This window comes from Meleagris gallopavo, chromosome 24 (assembly GCF_000146605.3).
Source record: "Meleagris gallopavo isolate NT-WF06-2002-E0010 breed Aviagen turkey brand Nicholas breeding stock chromosome 24, Turkey_5.1, whole genome shotgun sequence".
Lineage (NCBI taxonomy): Eukaryota > Metazoa > Chordata > Aves > Galliformes > Phasianidae > Meleagris > Meleagris gallopavo.
In genome coordinates, this window is record NC_015034.2 from 1,025,606 (window position 1) to 1,043,699 (window position 18,094).

The 18,094-nt window shown below is 42.5% G+C and overlaps 1 protein-coding gene across 3 annotated transcripts in view; it reads left to right on the forward strand.

Moving 5' to 3' along the window:
• SLC23A2 (solute carrier family 23 member 2) overlaps positions 1–15,526 on the forward strand; it is a 52,761-nt gene extending 37,235 nt beyond the window's left edge. For all 3 annotated transcript variants that reach the window (XM_010723071.2, XM_019622616.1, XM_010723072.3), the window contains 8 exons: positions 2,384–2,504; positions 3,192–3,348; positions 4,696–4,843; positions 5,679–5,784; positions 8,502–8,631; positions 8,770–8,907; positions 9,639–9,734; positions 10,340–15,526. In XM_010723071.2, the coding sequence (XP_010721373.1) occupies positions 2,384–2,504; positions 3,192–3,348; positions 4,696–4,843; positions 5,679–5,784; positions 8,502–8,631; positions 8,770–8,907; positions 9,639–9,734; positions 10,340–10,572 (1,129 nt within the window). In that variant the 3' untranslated portion in view covers positions 10,573–15,526. The remainder of the gene's footprint in view (positions 1–2,383; positions 2,505–3,191; positions 3,349–4,695; positions 4,844–5,678; positions 5,785–8,501; positions 8,632–8,769; positions 8,908–9,638; positions 9,735–10,339) is intronic.
• The last annotated feature ends 2,568 nt before the right edge of the window (positions 15,527–18,094 follow it).

Here is an 18,094-nt window from a genome sequence, read left to right on the forward strand (position 1 = left end):
CTGGGTACCTCCCAGAAAATTTATATGATGCCAGAATACGTATTTCCATAAATGCCAGTTGCTGAGGAAACAGATTGGACTTTTAGGATGAGTATGATTTCTTTTTCTACACAGCTGCTCTTTTTTTTTTTTTCTTTCTTGCTATTACATCCTACCTCTACTTTTCTATTTTAATTTTCATTCTGTGGAAACTCTGAAGTTGCTTCAGTGAGTGCTATTTCAATCTCACGGTGAATTTGGAACTTACCTATTTCAGAGATAAAATTAAACAAGAATGTGACAGTATTGGAGACAGCTGTGGTAGCTTCAGTGTGTCTTGTATTATTCTTTACTAAAGTATAAGAATTCTTTCAGTTACTGAAGTGTAAGTAGGCTGACTGCTGTTCAGCAGGCGGAAATACTTGGACAGCAAGTTTCAGGCCATGCTGTGCATATTTCTGGAGGTATAGATGCCAGGGAAACAAACAAAATGTGATTAGGAGTACAGAAGGGAATAGCTGGGAAAAATGAGATGAAGCAAAGACAAAAGTTTCCTGTGAGATGCTGTTGATAAGCAGCCAAATTGGGATGGAAACCACACTCAAGGGAGCATGAAATTGGCTGAAGCAGTTGAAATATCCGATCTATAGCGACCAGCTTTGAACTGGCTCTGGAGGTGGAAGGAATGAGTTGATGCGATCAGACCGTGATCTGACACATCTGTTAGCACGGTACTTTGACCAAGTAAAGTATTCTGTAAGTGCAGCTTATGGTTAAAAGGGCTGTTTAATTCATTATCTCCAATGTTAGCATTATGGATGTTTTTGTAATTCTGTTATGTTAAGCAGCTGACACAAAGGAACATTTATTTTCGTGCAAAACAAATTCTGTGCAAGTTGGGACTGATGCTGTATCAGTCACATAGATCTTTGAGTTGGACATGGAAACCTGTAATGACAGTTGACATTTTGCAGATGGAAAAAATAGATCCATTTAGGAACAGGTTTAAGTACTGCTCAGTCAATAAGTATTTCTGGCTCCAGCCATTCAAAATGTGTGCTGGAGAACTGGAAATAACTCCGTGGTCATCTAGTGCCACTCAAAAGTAACTTGATTTCTACAAGATATGGCACTGAAAATGGTCTTGCCTATTCTGATGGGATAAAATGACTGCATCACTATCTAGCACAATGGGGTAATATTTGTGTAAGAGCTGTTGGCCTTCGTTAGCTGCAGATGTGATTGACAGGATTTTCAGTCTCCAGAATGATCTTGTTGCCCTTGTTCTGTAGGTTACAGTCTGAGATAATTTAATGATAAAATACAACTGATCTCTAAAAGGGGAAAAGTATTCCTGAGTTTGTCTCTGCTTGTGAAGAAAAGTTCAGTTTTCAAGTCTTGTCTCTGTGTCCTGCTTAGCCTCATGCCGTGTATCCTCCTATCCTCCTCACTGTCTTAAATAATGCAGCCTTTTTTTTTTTTTTTAACTAAAAAAATCCTGGTAACTGTCTATCCTCAGGGCTGACGTGCTGTTAGGGAGTGGAGTTCATCATCTTTCTGTAATGGACTTCTGGAGGAATGCCAAAGCATTTCCTGAACGCAAGGGAAAAGGTGTCTTTATCATTAGACTTCAGTCACGGAGAAAGGCTGTAAATGATGCCCTTGTGGTGCAGAGCTCTTTGTTCCTGGAGATTGGGGGAGAAAATGAAGCTCTGTTCTGTTTCATGCAAGCTGAAACTGATCCTGGATAGGAAAGGGAGGGATGCTTAAATTCCGTCTTCTTTTTTTTCCCCTTAATAAATCTGATGAAAACATAAGCTCAAATTGCAGGAAAGCTTTGCTTCTTCAGACAGCTTGACTCTTTCTGTAGCCTTTTTACAGCGAAATGCTTTTTGGTTATTTCAGAATTGATCAACTCCTCCTTCCTTTTTATTTTACATTGCAGTAGGTACTCATTTTAGCTGTAGACTTTAATTATTTTTAACATACGGAGGAGCTTAGCAATTTTGACAACAGGGAAATGCGTAACACTTAAGGCATCTAAAAACTTCAATGAACTGGGGTACTGCTGACCTGCAGTTGACTGGAATCTTGGTTTTTGGGCTGTATTCTGTTAGTGTTACAGCTAGAATCACGTCATGGAATCATACTCTAATAACATATGCAGCAAACATTGGGGTTCTTAAGAATTGAATGCAAATGATGTCGCTTGGGATTGTGCAGAATAATTATATATTTAAAACAAATTCTCTCGTTTTGTCTCGCTCTAAATTTAAAATCTATGTTTCTATTTGAAGTCTGAGCAGCCTGAAAGATTTGTGCTGAGAAGGATTTTTAAAATACTGGTGCTAATGACACATCTCTCTTGTCCCATCCTTCTCCTTTTCTTGTTGTTCCTTCTCAGGACTATTTTCCTCGTATTGCTGTTTTCTCAGTATGCCAGAAATGTCAAATTTCCCTTACCCATTTACAAATCAAAAAAAGGATGGACGGCATATAGACTGCAGCTTTTTAAGATGTTCCCTGTAAGTAGCTGAATTTATTCTTCAGTGGGCAAAAGTGTCCCTAATTTAATGCTTGGGGGCTTTTTTGCTTGATTTTGATTTTTCTTAGTAGTACAGTAGATGGCAAATGTGAGATAAAAGCTTGAATGTGGTTATGGGAAACTGAACTAGATGGTTGATTTGCCATAGGAGGTGGTCTCATTGATGTCTTGCCAGATCCCATTCTGGCATCCATCTCTGATGGAGCAGTGAAGGTGATGGAGGGAAGAGGTAGAGAAGGACATATGTTTATGCATGTAGTGAAAGCCTAAACGGAATCCTGAAAAAAGGGATGACAAGATCGTTATCTTCTAGCTTTATGAAAGCAGCACTCTGTTTCCCCATGTGAAAGGCTTCCTTTATTTCTGTTCGCATTGAGACTAATTCACGAGACTAATTCAGTAGCTCATATAAGTGCCCATTTGAAGACTTTTCCATTTGTTAGCAAGGTAGCAGACTTATTCTAAAGCTTCTGTAACAGCACCTTCATTAGAGGTAAAAGATACTCAGAAGATCTACTGCAGGGTTTACTGCTTCTTCCGATGTAAAACATCACTTAAGATCACACTCAGATGCGTGTACAGTAGATACTCTGTGCAGAAACTGTTTGCTCTTGATGTATATTGACGATAAGTGATTTTTAAACAGCTTCTTTATCTTCTTTTGCAGATAATTTTAGCTATCTTGGTGTCGTGGTTGCTTTGCTTCATCTTCACTGTGACAGATGTCTTTCCCCCCGACAGTTCCAAGTACGGCTTCTATGCCCGCACGGATGCCCGGCGAGGAGTGCTCTTAGTAGCTCCGTGGTTCAAGGTTCCTTATCCTTGTAAGTATGTTTGGTTGTAAGGGTCGTTTTCTTTTGATAGCCTGCCAATATCAGTTCTGCTAGATTTTATCTAGGTAACTCTTGACTCCTAACGACATGGATGTGACTGTATATTTAATGAGGGCTTCAGGTAGATGGTTGATTTATCTGTACTTGGCAGTACTGTGGCCTGCTGCAGTTGATGTTACAGAAATAAGGGTGGGTTATTATGACTTCAGTAGCTCTCTACAGGAGTTACTCATTCTCATTGTTAAAGGAATCACTAGTGCCTGGAGTTTTTCCAACTTCATACATTTCCCTGCCCGTGAAGGCAACTGTTCTTGAATTAGCACAACTATTAGACAGCTGTGCAAATAATCTGACTTCCAGAATTGGGCTTATGGGCAAGCTGGCAGATGCCAGTCAATGCTTACGAAAGTGAAGAAGAGTGCATAAAAGACAGTGCAAAATCCTTTATGTGGCACCTTGGTTGATTTTATTCTTTTGGCAGCTACATCTAAGTCTAAAGCTGTTAAAGGCATTTTCTTAGGACTTGAGATAGAGCTGTACACTGGTTTGTGCTTGTGCTGCTCAGAAATTAACATAATCATAAGAGAATAATACTCTTCCAGAATAGAGTAATATAAATCATTATGATGTATGGGCATTCATAATGAAGTATCTTCACCGTGCTTTTTCATATGCTTTGTTTCTGGTTAGTTCTTAGGAAAAACTCATCTAAAGCATTACTTGCAAGATGTATAATAGAAGGGTTTGGGAAAAGAAGAGGCAGAAAATTTTTCCACCCTCATTAGACCTTTCTTATTTGTGAAGCCTTCTTCTTTCATGTTTGTGTAACTTAAAAGTTCCTTTTGTTGCGAGAGACTCTTTATTTCAATGAGATAAAAGCATCAAGGCAGTGGCTGTGGAAAACCTGCCAAGCTTTTCTGTAGACTTAAATTAATCTTACTTTCCCTTGTAAAGGAATTTAGAATTGGAAGTTGTTTGTGCAGTGATCATAGCTGGCTGTTGGACGTTGTCTTCGTTTGATAGACTAAACTTGTAACCAAAGACTGAGTTTTCAGAGGAAAGACAATAAAGAGGCGTTTGCCTCACTGATCTGAATTGGGTTTTTTCCCCCTATAAGTAGTTCAGATTCCTTCTGAGCAGGAGGAAAGCCCCCAAACATGATCAAAGCAGTCGGTTAGATGGTTATTTCTTTGCTCCTTTAATCTAAGTGAACCTGCCAGGCTGTGTGACTGTGAAGGGAGTTTGTTGATTCCATTAGAGAATAATAAGTTACTCTACGTTTTGAAATCTAAATTGTTTTATGTGGCATGAGAGATTTCAGTTTTGTTTTCTTCACAGTTCAGTGGGGACTGCCAACAATTTCAGCTGCTGGAGTTATAGGAATGCTTAGCGCAGTTGTCGCAAGCATTATTGAATCAATAGGGGATTACTATGCCTGTGCCAGGTTGTCTTGTGCTCCTCCTCCTCCCATTCATGCGATAAACAGGTATGTCAAAAAAAAAGAGGAAAAAATGAGTATCAATTCTATTTTCTTGTCATGTTTTTTTTCCTTGGGGCAAGGCAGGATTGTGCTCTGCTGTTGTGTGTTAGACACAAGGGCCGAGGATGAGAAATGAAAGATGGAAGAGCTAAGTCCAACTCTGATTCAAATGTAACATTGGAAACTTAGTCCTGTTCCTACTGGGATCTATAGAAATTAAGAAATAATACAGTTTCACTGGGGAGGGAACTCTAAATCACCTCCCCTAGGAGGACAGGCTGAGAGTTGGGACTGTTCAGCCCAGAGCAGAGGAGGCTCTGGGGAGATCTGAGAGCGAGCAGCAGTGCAGTGTTTAAAGGGGGTCTGTAGGAAAGAAGGGGACAAATTCTTTAGCAGAATCTGTTGTGATAGGAGAAGGGGAAATGGCTTCAAACTAAAAGAGGGGAGATTTAGATTGGATATAAGGAAATAGGTTTTCACTATAATGGTAGTAAGACACTGGCATGGGTTGCCCAGAGAGATGATGGATGTCCCATCCCTGTGATAAGCTGTGGATATCTCCTTTCATTGCTGGGAAGTTGGACTAAATTGCCTTTAAAGGTCCCTTCCAACCAAAACAATTCTATGATTCTATGAGTTTAATTTCCTCATTTTAGGAACGTGATTATCTGAGACACAAAGTCAGAACACAAGTTGATTTTCCAGCTGTATTGGAAGTTGAAATGTCAATTACAGTAATTCATCTGGGACAGATGCCTTAACAGGCACTGCAGTTATAAAGCACCATCTGAGTGAGTCAATGCTAATACAAGTTTGACAATTTTCTGTTTCTGAATTACAGAGGAATTTTTATTGAGGGTCTCTCCTGTGTTTTGGATGGAGTATTTGGGACAGGGAATGGATCCACTTCTTCCAGCCCTAACATTGGTGTCCTGGGCATCACAAAGGTATGTTCTATACCTTAATCAGGCAGTGACTTTGAGTATTATTTTGTCTTCTTGTGGTTGGCTTATGCTATTCTCATATTTTACAGCTGCACTTCGTGCAGACTAAACTTCATACAGTATTCTAAACCTAAGTGTCAGACCTTGTCTAATAGAAATCCATTCTATGAAAGGATGCCAAAAATCCTATTTTCATTCTAAGTAAACAGGAGTTTTAAAATGTTCATAATGCAAATGATGCTAAATAAACTAGCCTTTTGAAAACCAGCAAAGAATTCCAGGACTGTAGTGTTCTTGAGTTGAGGCATAGACACTGTAAACTGCATAGAAATTAGTATTCCTTTGGATCTCCTAGCTGTGAAAGCGTTGCTACAGGACTGTTTCCAGTGTCTCATTTTGACACAACGAAATATAAGTTGAGATCCTTGGGTCTTGTCTACATCTGTACTAGGATGTTACATTGACAGAGCTAGAGCAGGAGCTGCAGTCCAGGTAACTTCAAAGTTAAAATGTCTCTGTTGTGATATGTTTATAAATCACTGAGCATGATTAAGGGGTTACAGTTTGGAGGCAGTGTCACTCAGCAAAGTGTAAGCAGTTGAGGAATTCCTTTGTTTACGTACTGAACTGATGGGTGGTTGAGTGCTGTGCTGAGCTGGGGGACCTTGGGCTGCAGATGGATTAGCTTGACACTGTTAATTTAACCTTGTTAAGAAATATCAGCAAAATCAGAGCAATTTACGTTGTAACTGCGTACATCCTGTTGTGTGTTTGGCTTGGGAGCTGTAAATCTACTTCATGCAGGCGAGATGCGGGATGTATGTGCTCCTCTTGGAATAACTCATCCCCCAGCTTAATCCAGTGTAGATGATGGATTTATCGTCGGCCATATTTTTTCCTCTAGGAAAGGATGGCTCTGTTTGCTTTTGCAATGCAATATAAATACTAACAGCACCATCTGCTGTCTGTGTAAGTCCTCCTTTCTGTTGGTGGAAATTTCCTAGAAGTTTGCTTGAAGAATCCTTAGAGAAAGGTTTATTTTGTTCTGCTCTTTCTGTTGCTCACTTCGTAGTTCCATGAATTAACAAAGATTTTTTATTAAGGGTGCAGGAATGAGGATGCATTTTCTCTTGAAACAAAGAACAGAGTTAAGTACGATTAGGTTTGTTCAGAGAGTACGATGGAAGAGTTGAATGTGCCTTATCTAGAGTGGCACAGCTGGATGGCTGTGCTCCAGTGATTTGCCCTGTTTTGCTGTGTGAGTATTTGTCCCAAAAAAATCTAAACAGCTTTGCAACTTCAATTTCTATTGGAATCAATCTGTACAACTTAGATACTCTGCTGTTAGTTGTAAAAGGCAATCTTCAGTGCTCATGAGCAAAGTCTAAACAATTATAGTGATCCCATTATACCACTGCAACTGTTGAAAAGGCATATACCTGCCTTGAAATTAGTACTGGTTGCATTTAGGATTTTAAATTCAAGGCTTCAACTGGATGGAAAGACTGCAGGGCCTTTGAGCTATACTAGATGAGGGTGATTGATTAAAACTCAGTCGTTAGGCCAAACTTATAGCCATCTTATGCCACAATGTCAGTGATGTGGTTACATCTTTAAGGTACCATATCCTTACTCATACTTTCCAGAACAATCTCTTAGCACGTATGCAAGTGCCTGGAGTAATTACGTAGTTTAAGCTAGATGCTGACCAAGATGCTTTCAGTTGCTTTCAAATCTCATCTGAAGTTTAATTCGTTTGGCTTGCAGAGGTTGATCAATGTCACTATCATGGGGATTTTTCTTTTTTTAAAGCATCTGGTTATTTCATACAGCAAGTTAGTTTTAGACCAAAGTGTTGGTGCTCGTAAAGAAAGGAATATATTTATTTACACACAAACTGGGGAAGCTGCAGGCTAACTTGCATAGATTTAACTCATTTAGCACAGTCAATGTGATTAACAGATAAATTTCAATTTATTTGAAACATAGTATTCTAATAGAAGGTCTGCAGAGAGCTGTGCTAGAAACTGCTGTGCGAGTATAACGCTTTTGTTTTTATTTTTTGTTCCTAGTGGACCTCTTAAGCTGTGTAACACTATTAAAATGTTGAACGTTCAGATTAATCAATTGCAGTTACAACATGGTGCCAGAGAGCAACTGCCCTGGTGTCTGGATGCTTAAAATAGAAAAGGGAAGGAAGTGCAGACACTTGGTTTCAGCATTAGCACAGCCATGATTTGCATCTGCAGTGCACTCAGTTTTGATCTCAGAGGGATGTTATAAAATCTCTTGATAATCTGTCTAGAAAGGTGGTATCTCCTTCGGGTGAATTGCATGAAAGATGATTGATATATGTGTTACTGTGTAAAAGGGTGGCCATACATGACTTCTTTTCGCTCGTGTCACTGCTGATCTGTTCATAATCTCTCCTAGTTATGGTCTACTTATTTTCTGTATTGTGGATGGGACCGTGCCACGTGGTTATAGTGACTGCAGCACTTACAGATGGTTTTGTTAAAGCTAATTAAAGCAAACTTACAGTTTTGTTAGGACTGGACTGCAGCCATGTTACAGCTGAGTCTGAGGTGTTTGTAAAGGCTCTGCAGCCTGTAAAAAATATGTGGAAGTTTGAATGTGAAAATGAATATAAAATGCAAGGGGTGAAGGTGGATAAAATGTGGACTTTTTGCCAGCATGCTTTCCTTTTTGTTCTCCTGCAGGTTGGAAGCCGCAGAGTTATTCAGTATGGAGCAGCTTTCATGCTTTTGCTTGGGATGGTTGGCAAGTTCAGTGCTCTGTTTGCATCCCTGCCTGACCCCGTGCTTGGTGCCCTCTTCTGCACTCTCTTTGGTAACGTATGTTTTTTGCTCCTCTTCATGTAGTCGATGGCAGCATCTTTTTACTCCTGTGCTGCATTTGTGTTGCTATCTTCTTATTGTTTTAAGAAAAAGAAGCCTAAAGAGTGAGACTTGTGCTGTTTTTATTTAGGGATGATTACAGCTGTGGGTCTGTCTAACCTCCAGTTCATAGATCTAAATTCTTCTCGCAACCTGTTTGTGCTTGGATTTTCCATTTTCTTTGGACTTGTCCTTCCGAGCTATCTCAAACAGAATCCATTGGTGACAGGTATGTGTTCCTGTTCGTATGCATGAAGTCCATACTAAATAAATAAGAAGAAATCCAACTTATTATGGAGGCAGTAAAAGCTGTCGGTAGGAAGACAGGTGCATTCAGAGGAAAATTAATTTGGATGTTGAGATTGGAGTTGAGTGTTTTGGTGGGGTACATCTCAAGTTGTCCCGCTTTTCTGGGTAAGAATGCATAACATTCTTTCTGGACACAATTGCCAGCTGGACTGAAAGAGGGACTGCAAAGCTGAGCCTGAGTTACGAAAAGTGTTGAAAGAACAGGTGGAAGTACTGAGTTGGACTTGAAAACTAGGAGTTTGTTTCCATTTTTCAGCTTTTCTTGTCACTCTGGATGTGAGTGGAATCTGAATTTTAATGCACTCAACTTCAGACTGTTGCTTTTGATAGTGAATGTCATGAAAGGAAGGCTCTGTAGAGGGGCACTGAAACTGATTTTGAAAAGAAAAGGTTTTCTTACAGCTGTCAGTTCAGAACTAGATTTAAGAGCATAATTTAGATTAGATTTAAGACCTTTTTTTAGCTTGCATAGAAAAGTAGGTCATTCAAGCAAAGAGTTAGATTACAATATTAATACAGTGCTCCTCAGTGGAAGATTGAGCAAATTCCTCACTGGTCTCAATGGCAGTTTTCTCTTGTAAATCCATAGAATGTGCTTATGTGTGATTAAAGTTCAAGCAAGCAATAAATTATTTTTCTTTTCTGTTCTAGGAATAGCAGGCATCGATCAAGTATTGAATGTTCTTCTCACTACAGCCATGTTTGTTGGTGGCTGTGTTGCGTTTATTTTGGATAACACCATTCCAGGTCAGTGTGAACTGTTGTTTTACCTGCAGTAGTGCCTGCTTCTCTGAGTGGTGATAGCACAGCATTTCAGGGAGGGGGACAGGAGATGAGGAGGTAAATGCTGCTGCTTTTGTTGATTTGTCTGGAGCAGGGTACTTCATTCCTGTATGCCTCAGATTCTTTGATAGTGCTTTGATCCCTTTTCAAGTTAAGATTTCCATTTTCTTTAAAAACAGAAAATAGCAAAGAAAAAAAACAGGCCAGAAGATGCTTAGAATCATAGAATCCTTAGAGTTGGAAGGGACCTTTAAAGCTCATCCAGTCCAACTCCCCTGCGATGAGCAGGGACATCCACAGCTGGATCAGAGCCCAGTCCAGAGCCTGCTCCAGGCTTCTGCGGAAGACACAGTAAAAATATTTTGGGATTCAAAATATTCCATTTTGAGAGCAAAGATTTGCCTCAACTTCCAGATACGTAATTGTGTTTTCCAGTATTTTTATTTCCTCTTCGCAGAAGATTCTCCCATTGCTTTACTGAACAAGGTGCCTGAGTCTTGAGGCTTGTTTTCTTTCTGCTCTTCCTCCTAGTGTGTGTGTAATTATTTATTTTATTTCTCTACTTCTAGGAAGCCCTGAAGAAAGGGGAATACGGAAATGGAAGAAAGGAGTTGGTAAAGGAAGCAAGTCACTGGAAGGCATGGAGACATATGATTTGCCTTTTGGCATGAACTTCATCAAAAAATACAGGTGTTTCAGCTTCCTGCCCATCAGCCCAACCTTCATGGGTTACACATGGAAAGGCTTCAGGAAAAGCAGTAACTGCAGGAGTTCAGATGAGGACTCAGAAGCTACAGTATAGCCTTAGTTGAAACTATATTATGTAGTTGTAGTAAAAGATGTATTTGCAGTTTCTTGCTGATTAAGAAGCATTAAAATATATGTTTTGTATATCTGCATTTAAATTCTGGAACCAGAGCTGAGACAGAATTTTAAAAAAAAAAAAAAAGAGAAAAAGCTTTCCTGTTGTGGGTGGTGGTAGCCAGATATAGTGTCTCTGTTGGATTTCTTTTCTTCCTTTTGTCCAAAGCTATAGATACCTGCGTGCCCAAGTCTGCTTATTTTAGATGGGACTTAGGTTCCTGAAGTATGTAGGTGCTTGAGAATGTTACTTTTTATGGTGATTTTATTTAAGTCATTTATGCTGGCATTTTCGGCTCGCTCATTGCTGGCAATGTTAGTCATGCCAGAAAATCTGAATCCTAATAATAATTCTAATTATGCCTAATCATGTCTGTTTTGTTTCTGACCACTGATTTGCACATTCCATAGTTTCAGATCCCTGGAAACCAGACTTAGTTTAAACTGGCAAATCCTAAGAGTATTTTTCAGATGGCTTGATGGTTCAGTCAGATGTCCAGCCTTACGACAGAAGTTTCCATAAGAACTCTGCCTGTGAAAACTCTGAATGACTTCTGTTGGCTTCTTGCTTTAGAAAGAATCACTCATGTCGTATCGCATTTTTAAACTGTTCCATTTTCTGCCTGGCTTCTTAACCACCTAACTACTGTCCAGGAGTAGGTTTTCTTTGAAGGGATGCATGTAGCTTGACTTTCGTAGAGATGGGAGACTTAACTTCCAGGTGGGACCTGATAGCAGGTCTGACAGTGAAGTGAATGGATGCAGCCAGATGTTTCCTAAACAAGAAGGCTACAAAAGGGGTTCAGAGGGATTCACACCTGTGTGCACGTGATCAGAGTGCAACCAGCATTCCCTGGTATGCGTCTGTGCAAGATTTCTTGTTCGGGTGTCGAGATCCAGTGCTGCCAATGATTGGCTTCTGTTGCACTGCCTCTCTTTTTTTCCTCTTTGTGGGATTACTGTAAAAGCTCGCTACTTCTACAGAGGTGGTCTTGAATGGCAGAGACACTACATTTGATGTCCTCATCCACTGGATGGTTTAACGGGTATTGGGTCCAACCAGGGCACCATTCAGAGTTTTTTTTCCTGGAATAGTCTCAGCTCTGATGTTATGTGAGTGTTCATGCTCATCATGCGTTCATAATTAAAAGTTTCATTCATGTTTAATGTTCTTACTATTGCAAGTTAGTTTTAGACTTCGGTGTGGCCCCAAAAGCATTTTTAAGCTGTGGAGATCATCAGGGAAATGTAGTGTAATGTAATTTCAAGGCCAGTATGCTCTACAGTGCTTGCGTTTTGTGTTCCTGGAGAAACGTAAGAGTAGATCCTGTAATTCAGTAATATATTTATCGAGGTTTGACTACTGGACAGGAGTGCAGGAACTCTGCTTTCTGAGTCTACTTCCACGTGAATTTGTTATTGGTTATTGAAGCATGGAGGGGTTGGGGTGGGGAGGGCAAGGAAGGAGCTTTATGGATCAGTGCTGAGTAGTGTAGGATTGGAATGGTTCCATGGACATCCTTTTTCAGCATGTCATGGCTGTTTCCAGAAACATAAAATAATGCTCTTTTTTTTTCCATAACAAAGCATGTGTTTGTTCCTGCTCCAGGGAACTTTCAGTAGTTTGCAGTCTTTGTGTCAGTCGGTCTATTTTGAAAGCTAGTCAGAAGAGTTACTGTGTCATAGACAAGGTTGGTTTGCCTTTAAAACTAAGTCATTTTTGTCATTTGAAATTCTCCTCTACAGGTAGCGAGATGTTAGATTTTCACATCCACTTACAAATAGATTTGAATGTGGAGACTTGTGATTAGTGGCTCAGAGCTTCCAAATTTCCCAACTTCACCTGCAACCAAAGATGTGTGAGAGAGATAGAGGAGTTAAAATAAATGGGCAAGGAAACAACGGAAAATCCAGTTGTGTATGGTGGTTATTGTCAGGTAAAATGCCAAAGTTGATTGTCATAAAAATGTTGAAAGAGGCAAAGGTTTGGGATTCAGCGCACTGCCACCTCTTAAATGCTGAAGCGCATCACTTCCAGTGATGGGAGCTGAGCACAGCAGTGATTGCTGTGTCCTGAGGCTTTGCTCAACTTCCCCCCCAGATATGAATGCTTACGCATTGAAGAGACGAGGCGATGAGAAATAGTGATCTTCTCTCACCTTTGGAGGGAGTGAAGCCTTTGTGTTCTGCGCTGTCTTCACTTGAGCATGTCAGAAAGAACCACCAGCGTGATTTGTGGGTTAATTTAAGGCAATGAATCCAAGGATTTTCTTCCTTCTTCCTGGGGCAGAACACCACCCCTCTCCAGCGGCCTGGGCCAGGCTTATCCAAAGAGATGAATCCAGATGACTCTATCCAACTTGGGTTTAATTCTTTCTCAGCTTTTGGTTCTCCCATACTGATTCTGTGGGCTGGCTGAGAAGCGCAGTAGCATTTAGCTGGCATGCTTTGCTTTTCTAGCCACTTAACTCGGTAACACTAAGATAAATAGTTGTAGTTAGCAGTCATTTTTGTAACCAGATTTGTATTGTGTGTAACGACACTGTCAGTCTTACTGCAAATATGAATGATGAGAGGTGAGCCTCAGTTTTGCAATGGAGATCTGCTGAAGCATGTGTAACGTATAGCAAAAAGTGATGATGGTGTCGGTGATGTTTCCCTGGATGTGCAGGTTCTGATGCAGCTGCTGCACCCTGAATCTTTATATTGAAGCATGCATCTCTGTAGAGCTTTGAGGCAAGCAAAGAACAGAGCTGACAGGCAACTTGCCTTGGAAAGAGAAACTCCTCTTTGTGATGCAGCTGGAGCAGTCCCAGGGCTGCCACTCAGAGAAGATGCAGTGCAATGCAATGCTTGCTTTCCTTTGTGAGGGAGGCACTGAAATTGCCCCCGTTTTTGTGCAAGTGGCAGGCAGTCGCAGACCCTAAATATTCCTCCCACGTCCACTTTTCTACATTTGAGTCTTGGCGTGGCTGGTGTGAAATGCCCTTCGCTGGAGGAGCGCGGGTTGAGCTGCAGTGCAGCAGTTGCTGCTGGTTTGAGGAGCACTTCGCTCCTTTGTGTCAGCCGTTCCCTTCTGGGCTTCGGAGCGGGGGCGGCTGGTGTGGCTCACAGGTGACTCCACGTGCAGTGTTGTGTTTGTCCCAGTCTGTCACTGCCTGCCTTTCAAACCGCAGTGCTGAGCAGAGCTGCAGCAGAGAGCACCTGGTGGAGGAGCGAAGAGGCAGTGAAACGTTTCGGCCAGACGTTGAGGTGGAAGGGCAAATATTCATGGTAGAAATATCATCTTGTCATATCAGAGATGGTTTAAAACGTGTGCAGAAGGACACGGCTTTGGACTTTTGTAATCGATCTTGTATTTTTTTTTTTAAGGTTAAATTAAGGATTGTTGCTAACATGTTGAAACACGTTTTTCTAAAGCAAGTATGTGCAAATTATACCTATGGAAATTCAGGTTTCACAGCGAGCTCGGCTGTGACCGATTATGTTGTCATATTGGATGTGTTGGCGGAGGGACGCGATCGGTCACCTCCTCAAAGTTCAACCTTTAAACCCAGAATTTGCTTTATGCCTTTTAATACTGACTTGAAATATGACAACTTGGTTTGTACATGAATATTGCAGTATTTTATTTCCATATATTAAGAATAACATTTCCACTCAGGATAATGACTGCGGTTTTCCTGGGAGGGAGTGGTATGATTGTCATGACAATGTCATGTGATGGTAGAATTTCTTCATTGACGAACCTATAGTAGTTGTGTATACTTTATTTACCCATCTTTATGTTCCTACCGAAAACTAAAGGGTTCCTTTGTTCATCTCCCTACTGAGATCTCAGTACTCCCGGCGCAGAATTGGCTCCTGCAAACTGAAACCCTCAGTGCTGTTTGTCCCACAGCCGTGTGTCCGTGACGGGAGGCGTCCATCTGTGCACAAACAGCACTGCAGGCAGACGTGGTTTATAACAGCCAGCTTCCAGTGGTTTCACTTAGCCACTGGATGTTCACAGCACCTGATACAACCTGTGCTTAACGTGACTTGTGTATCAGCATAGAAATGCATGTGACAGACCAGCACAACCCACAGTGTTTCTTTGATGTGGCCTTCTTAAACAAAATCTGCCTCGCTCAGCAGGTCGCGTTTTCTTTCTTCCCCAGCCTGTCCCACTGGGGCACGTTTTGTACTGTTCCTTGCCAAGGCCAACAGCCTTTCTGGGGCATGGGATGGCAGACACTCAGTGCTCTCATGTTTCTGTAGCTACAACAGGTCATTACAGTGTTGGAGGAGGCCACAAGTTTGCCAGTGTTCAGCTTCTGCCCGTGAGTCCATCCGGCTGAGTGCTGGGCTGCACTGGGGATCTGTGTTTAGAAACATCCCAGTATTCCTGTCTAGTTCTAATTCGACTGTGACTGTGCATTGTCATCCATACATACTGATATGAGAGAGAGATTTAGAATTGCCTTGTGTGTTATCTGGCATTTATGACATCTTTCCAGGTCAACCATCTTGCTGCCAGTCCAAATTATTGTACTTTGTCTCTTTATGACAACCTTGGGCGTAACAAACTATTGACAGTTCTTAGGCAGTGGGGATAAATATTTCTTTCTTTCTCATGATTTTTTGTGACTGACTTTGGCTGTAAAACTTCTATGTTAAGCAAGAGGGTTTTTCTTCCTTTTTCCCTCCTTTCCCCCCTTTTTTTGTTGTTCTGAGATGTGTAATTCTTTTATGGAGTTTTTTTAATTTCGTATTTTTTTTCTAACATGGCTTCATTAAACAAATATTTAAAAATGTAATATTTGGACCAGATGTTGTGAATAATAGTAGATAAAGCTATTTTATTCTGTATTTTTAAAGCTGTTCAGTATAAATAAACACGGGCATAGATGCAACTGGGTGCTGTGCTGTTCCACTTGCTTCTGACACCTCCCAAAAGGAGAATCAATGGGGAATGCAGGTGATGCCAAGACCTCTATCTCATCACAGCAAGTGCTGTTCCAGCGCAGCCGCAGGCGCTCTCCTGATGCAGAGCTCTTACCGTGAAGATTTTGATTGCAGATCAGCCCAGATCTTGGTCAGCTGGAAGTGACACCGTTTGCAGTTTCTGTGTCTTAACAGAACCGCTTGGGCAGCCAAGGAGCAGTGGAACTGCTACAGAGTTAAGTGGTCAACGCTGATGCCTTTCTAGGCAGCGTCCATGCAGCAAAGCTGCTAATTACTGATCTCCTGATTGAAAATAAGGCTTAGGGTTGGGTGCTTGAAACTGGGCGCTCTGTAGCCTCTCAGGCCCCAACAGAGAGATGCTGCTGGCTGGAATGGTTCGTGTGGGCACACAGCACCGTCAGTCTTCTGCCAGCTCTCACGGGGTCTGAGCTGCTGTTCATTTTGAGTTAATTTTAATTAAGGCACCCAGATACCTCCCTTCATTTCGGCTTAGCCCACAGCCTGAAAGCTGTACAGCCAGCGGGCAGCAGATGGGAAGAGGAATGGCAAAAAGCCACCCAGCCAGCAGTGGGAGCTGGGTGGGTTTGTGTCTACAAGCAGCAATGAGAACCACTCTGATCTTAATCCCAATTAATCCTTTGATAGGTCAGAGCTCTGGAAATCACCGAGTTTCCCACTTGTGCATTGCCTGAATGCGGGTTCAGCATCCCAGAATGAGTGGCTTTGTGCTGGGCAGAGTCTCAGAAGGATTTTCAGGATGAGACATTGGGCCCATCCTGAAACGAGGGCGGTGACCACGTAGCAAAGAAATCCCCGTTAGCCGTGAGCAGAAGCCTTTAAACGAGGACATCCCTTCCCATCTGGTTCCGGGAGGCTGCCGAGCAGCCAGCAGATGCTCCTGGGATAACGTGGGCCCAGTGCATCACATTGTTTGGTATTTAAGGACAATTAGCTCGGGAGTCTTCAAGCTGAAATGCTGGAGAGCAGCCAGGGTGCGAAAGTGAGTTTGGATGTGTGCTGAGTCTGGGAGGAAATAGGGAATTTGGGAGAGTTTGGGTGCCTTCCACTTGGGTCTGAATAACTCACATCCAGTCTCCATATGGGAGCAGAAACAAATCCCCCCAGTCCAAAGATGTAGGAGGCTCACATCACACTCGCTGCAGCGTTTGGCGCAGAAAAGCAGCTCAGGGGAAACTTCAGCTTCAGAGCATCCTTTTCCTGTAGGACCGCAGTGGGGCAGAATTTGGGGTCGTCTTGTTTTTCCACGTGGGTTTGGTTCCCATTGTGTTCACTCTCACTGCTGTGGGGTGTCTCTAATTTTCTCTTATTTTTTGCTGTGCTTGCTTTAAGGATAAGCCCCTGTTTCAGGGCTTTGTGCAGCACAGGCAGCTCTGCTCCGCTCTGCGATGCGGCCACAAAGGGCCTCTCAGCTCCGCCAGCCCCAAAGATGCTGCTGGAATACCAATAATCCCCCCTTGCTGCCCCCCTTCCCCGCTCCTTTTGCCATGTCAGTGTTTCCCCACGCCAGATGGCTCCTCCTGAACTCCTCATATTTTACACACACACACTGATTACAATCTGCAGTTGTGCAGAGCTGCTTGTTTTGCTAAAGCAGCTGTTTAGATGATTCCTTTGTTTCTGCCTTTTTATTTATTTTTTTTCCCCTGGTGTGGGCTGTTTCTGTTTAAATTCCTTAAAAAGGAGAGAGAGGAAAAAAAAAAAGCCAGGGAAGCCACAAAGCAGTGGGAAAGGTCAGGAGCAGACAAAGGCTGTGCTGCTCTGACAGAATACTGAGTGCCTCCGTGCACCCCCAGCCCTCCCCCATGGCTGTTTGCTGGCCCCATAACGCCATCCTAAAGGCAGAACGGCAGAGTGTGGAGCGTGTGTGGATCTGGTTCTGAATATCACGGGGTTTGGGGCATTTCAAGGCGGGAGTAACTACTTTAGCCTACGTGGTGAAGGCCACAAAGCATCCCCAGGTGTTCTGCACAAAGTTGGAGCTGATGGTGAGAGTATTTCCAACCTGGGTGCCTGGGATGGGGCATCCTTTGGGATTGCAGGCCTGCTGCTTGGGATAGGGCATGTTTTGGGAATTCAGCTATGGTGCTTGGGATGGGAAACCCAGTCCTAGACCTTGGGCTGGGGCATCCTTTGGAATTACAGTCCTACTATCTGGGGTAGGGCACGTTTTGGGGATGCAGTCCTAGTACCTGGGATGGGGCATCCTCTGGGATTGCCATCTGGTGCTGGAAACCCAGTCCTGACACTTGGGATGAAATAACCTTTGGGAATGCAGCCCTGGTACCTGGGATGGGGCACCTTTGGGAACTCAGCCCCAGGTGCACCAGCCAGGCTTCATTTCTGATCATACTCCCACGGCTGGGACATCGCCTGGGTCCCCCCTCCTGCCGGAGCCGGGCATCACCCAGCCGAGGGAACCTCTGGGTTCGCAGGGACGCGGTGCGAGACACGAGGAGCTCAGGCTCCCTCCCACTCCTCCCTGGCCGCGCTCCCCG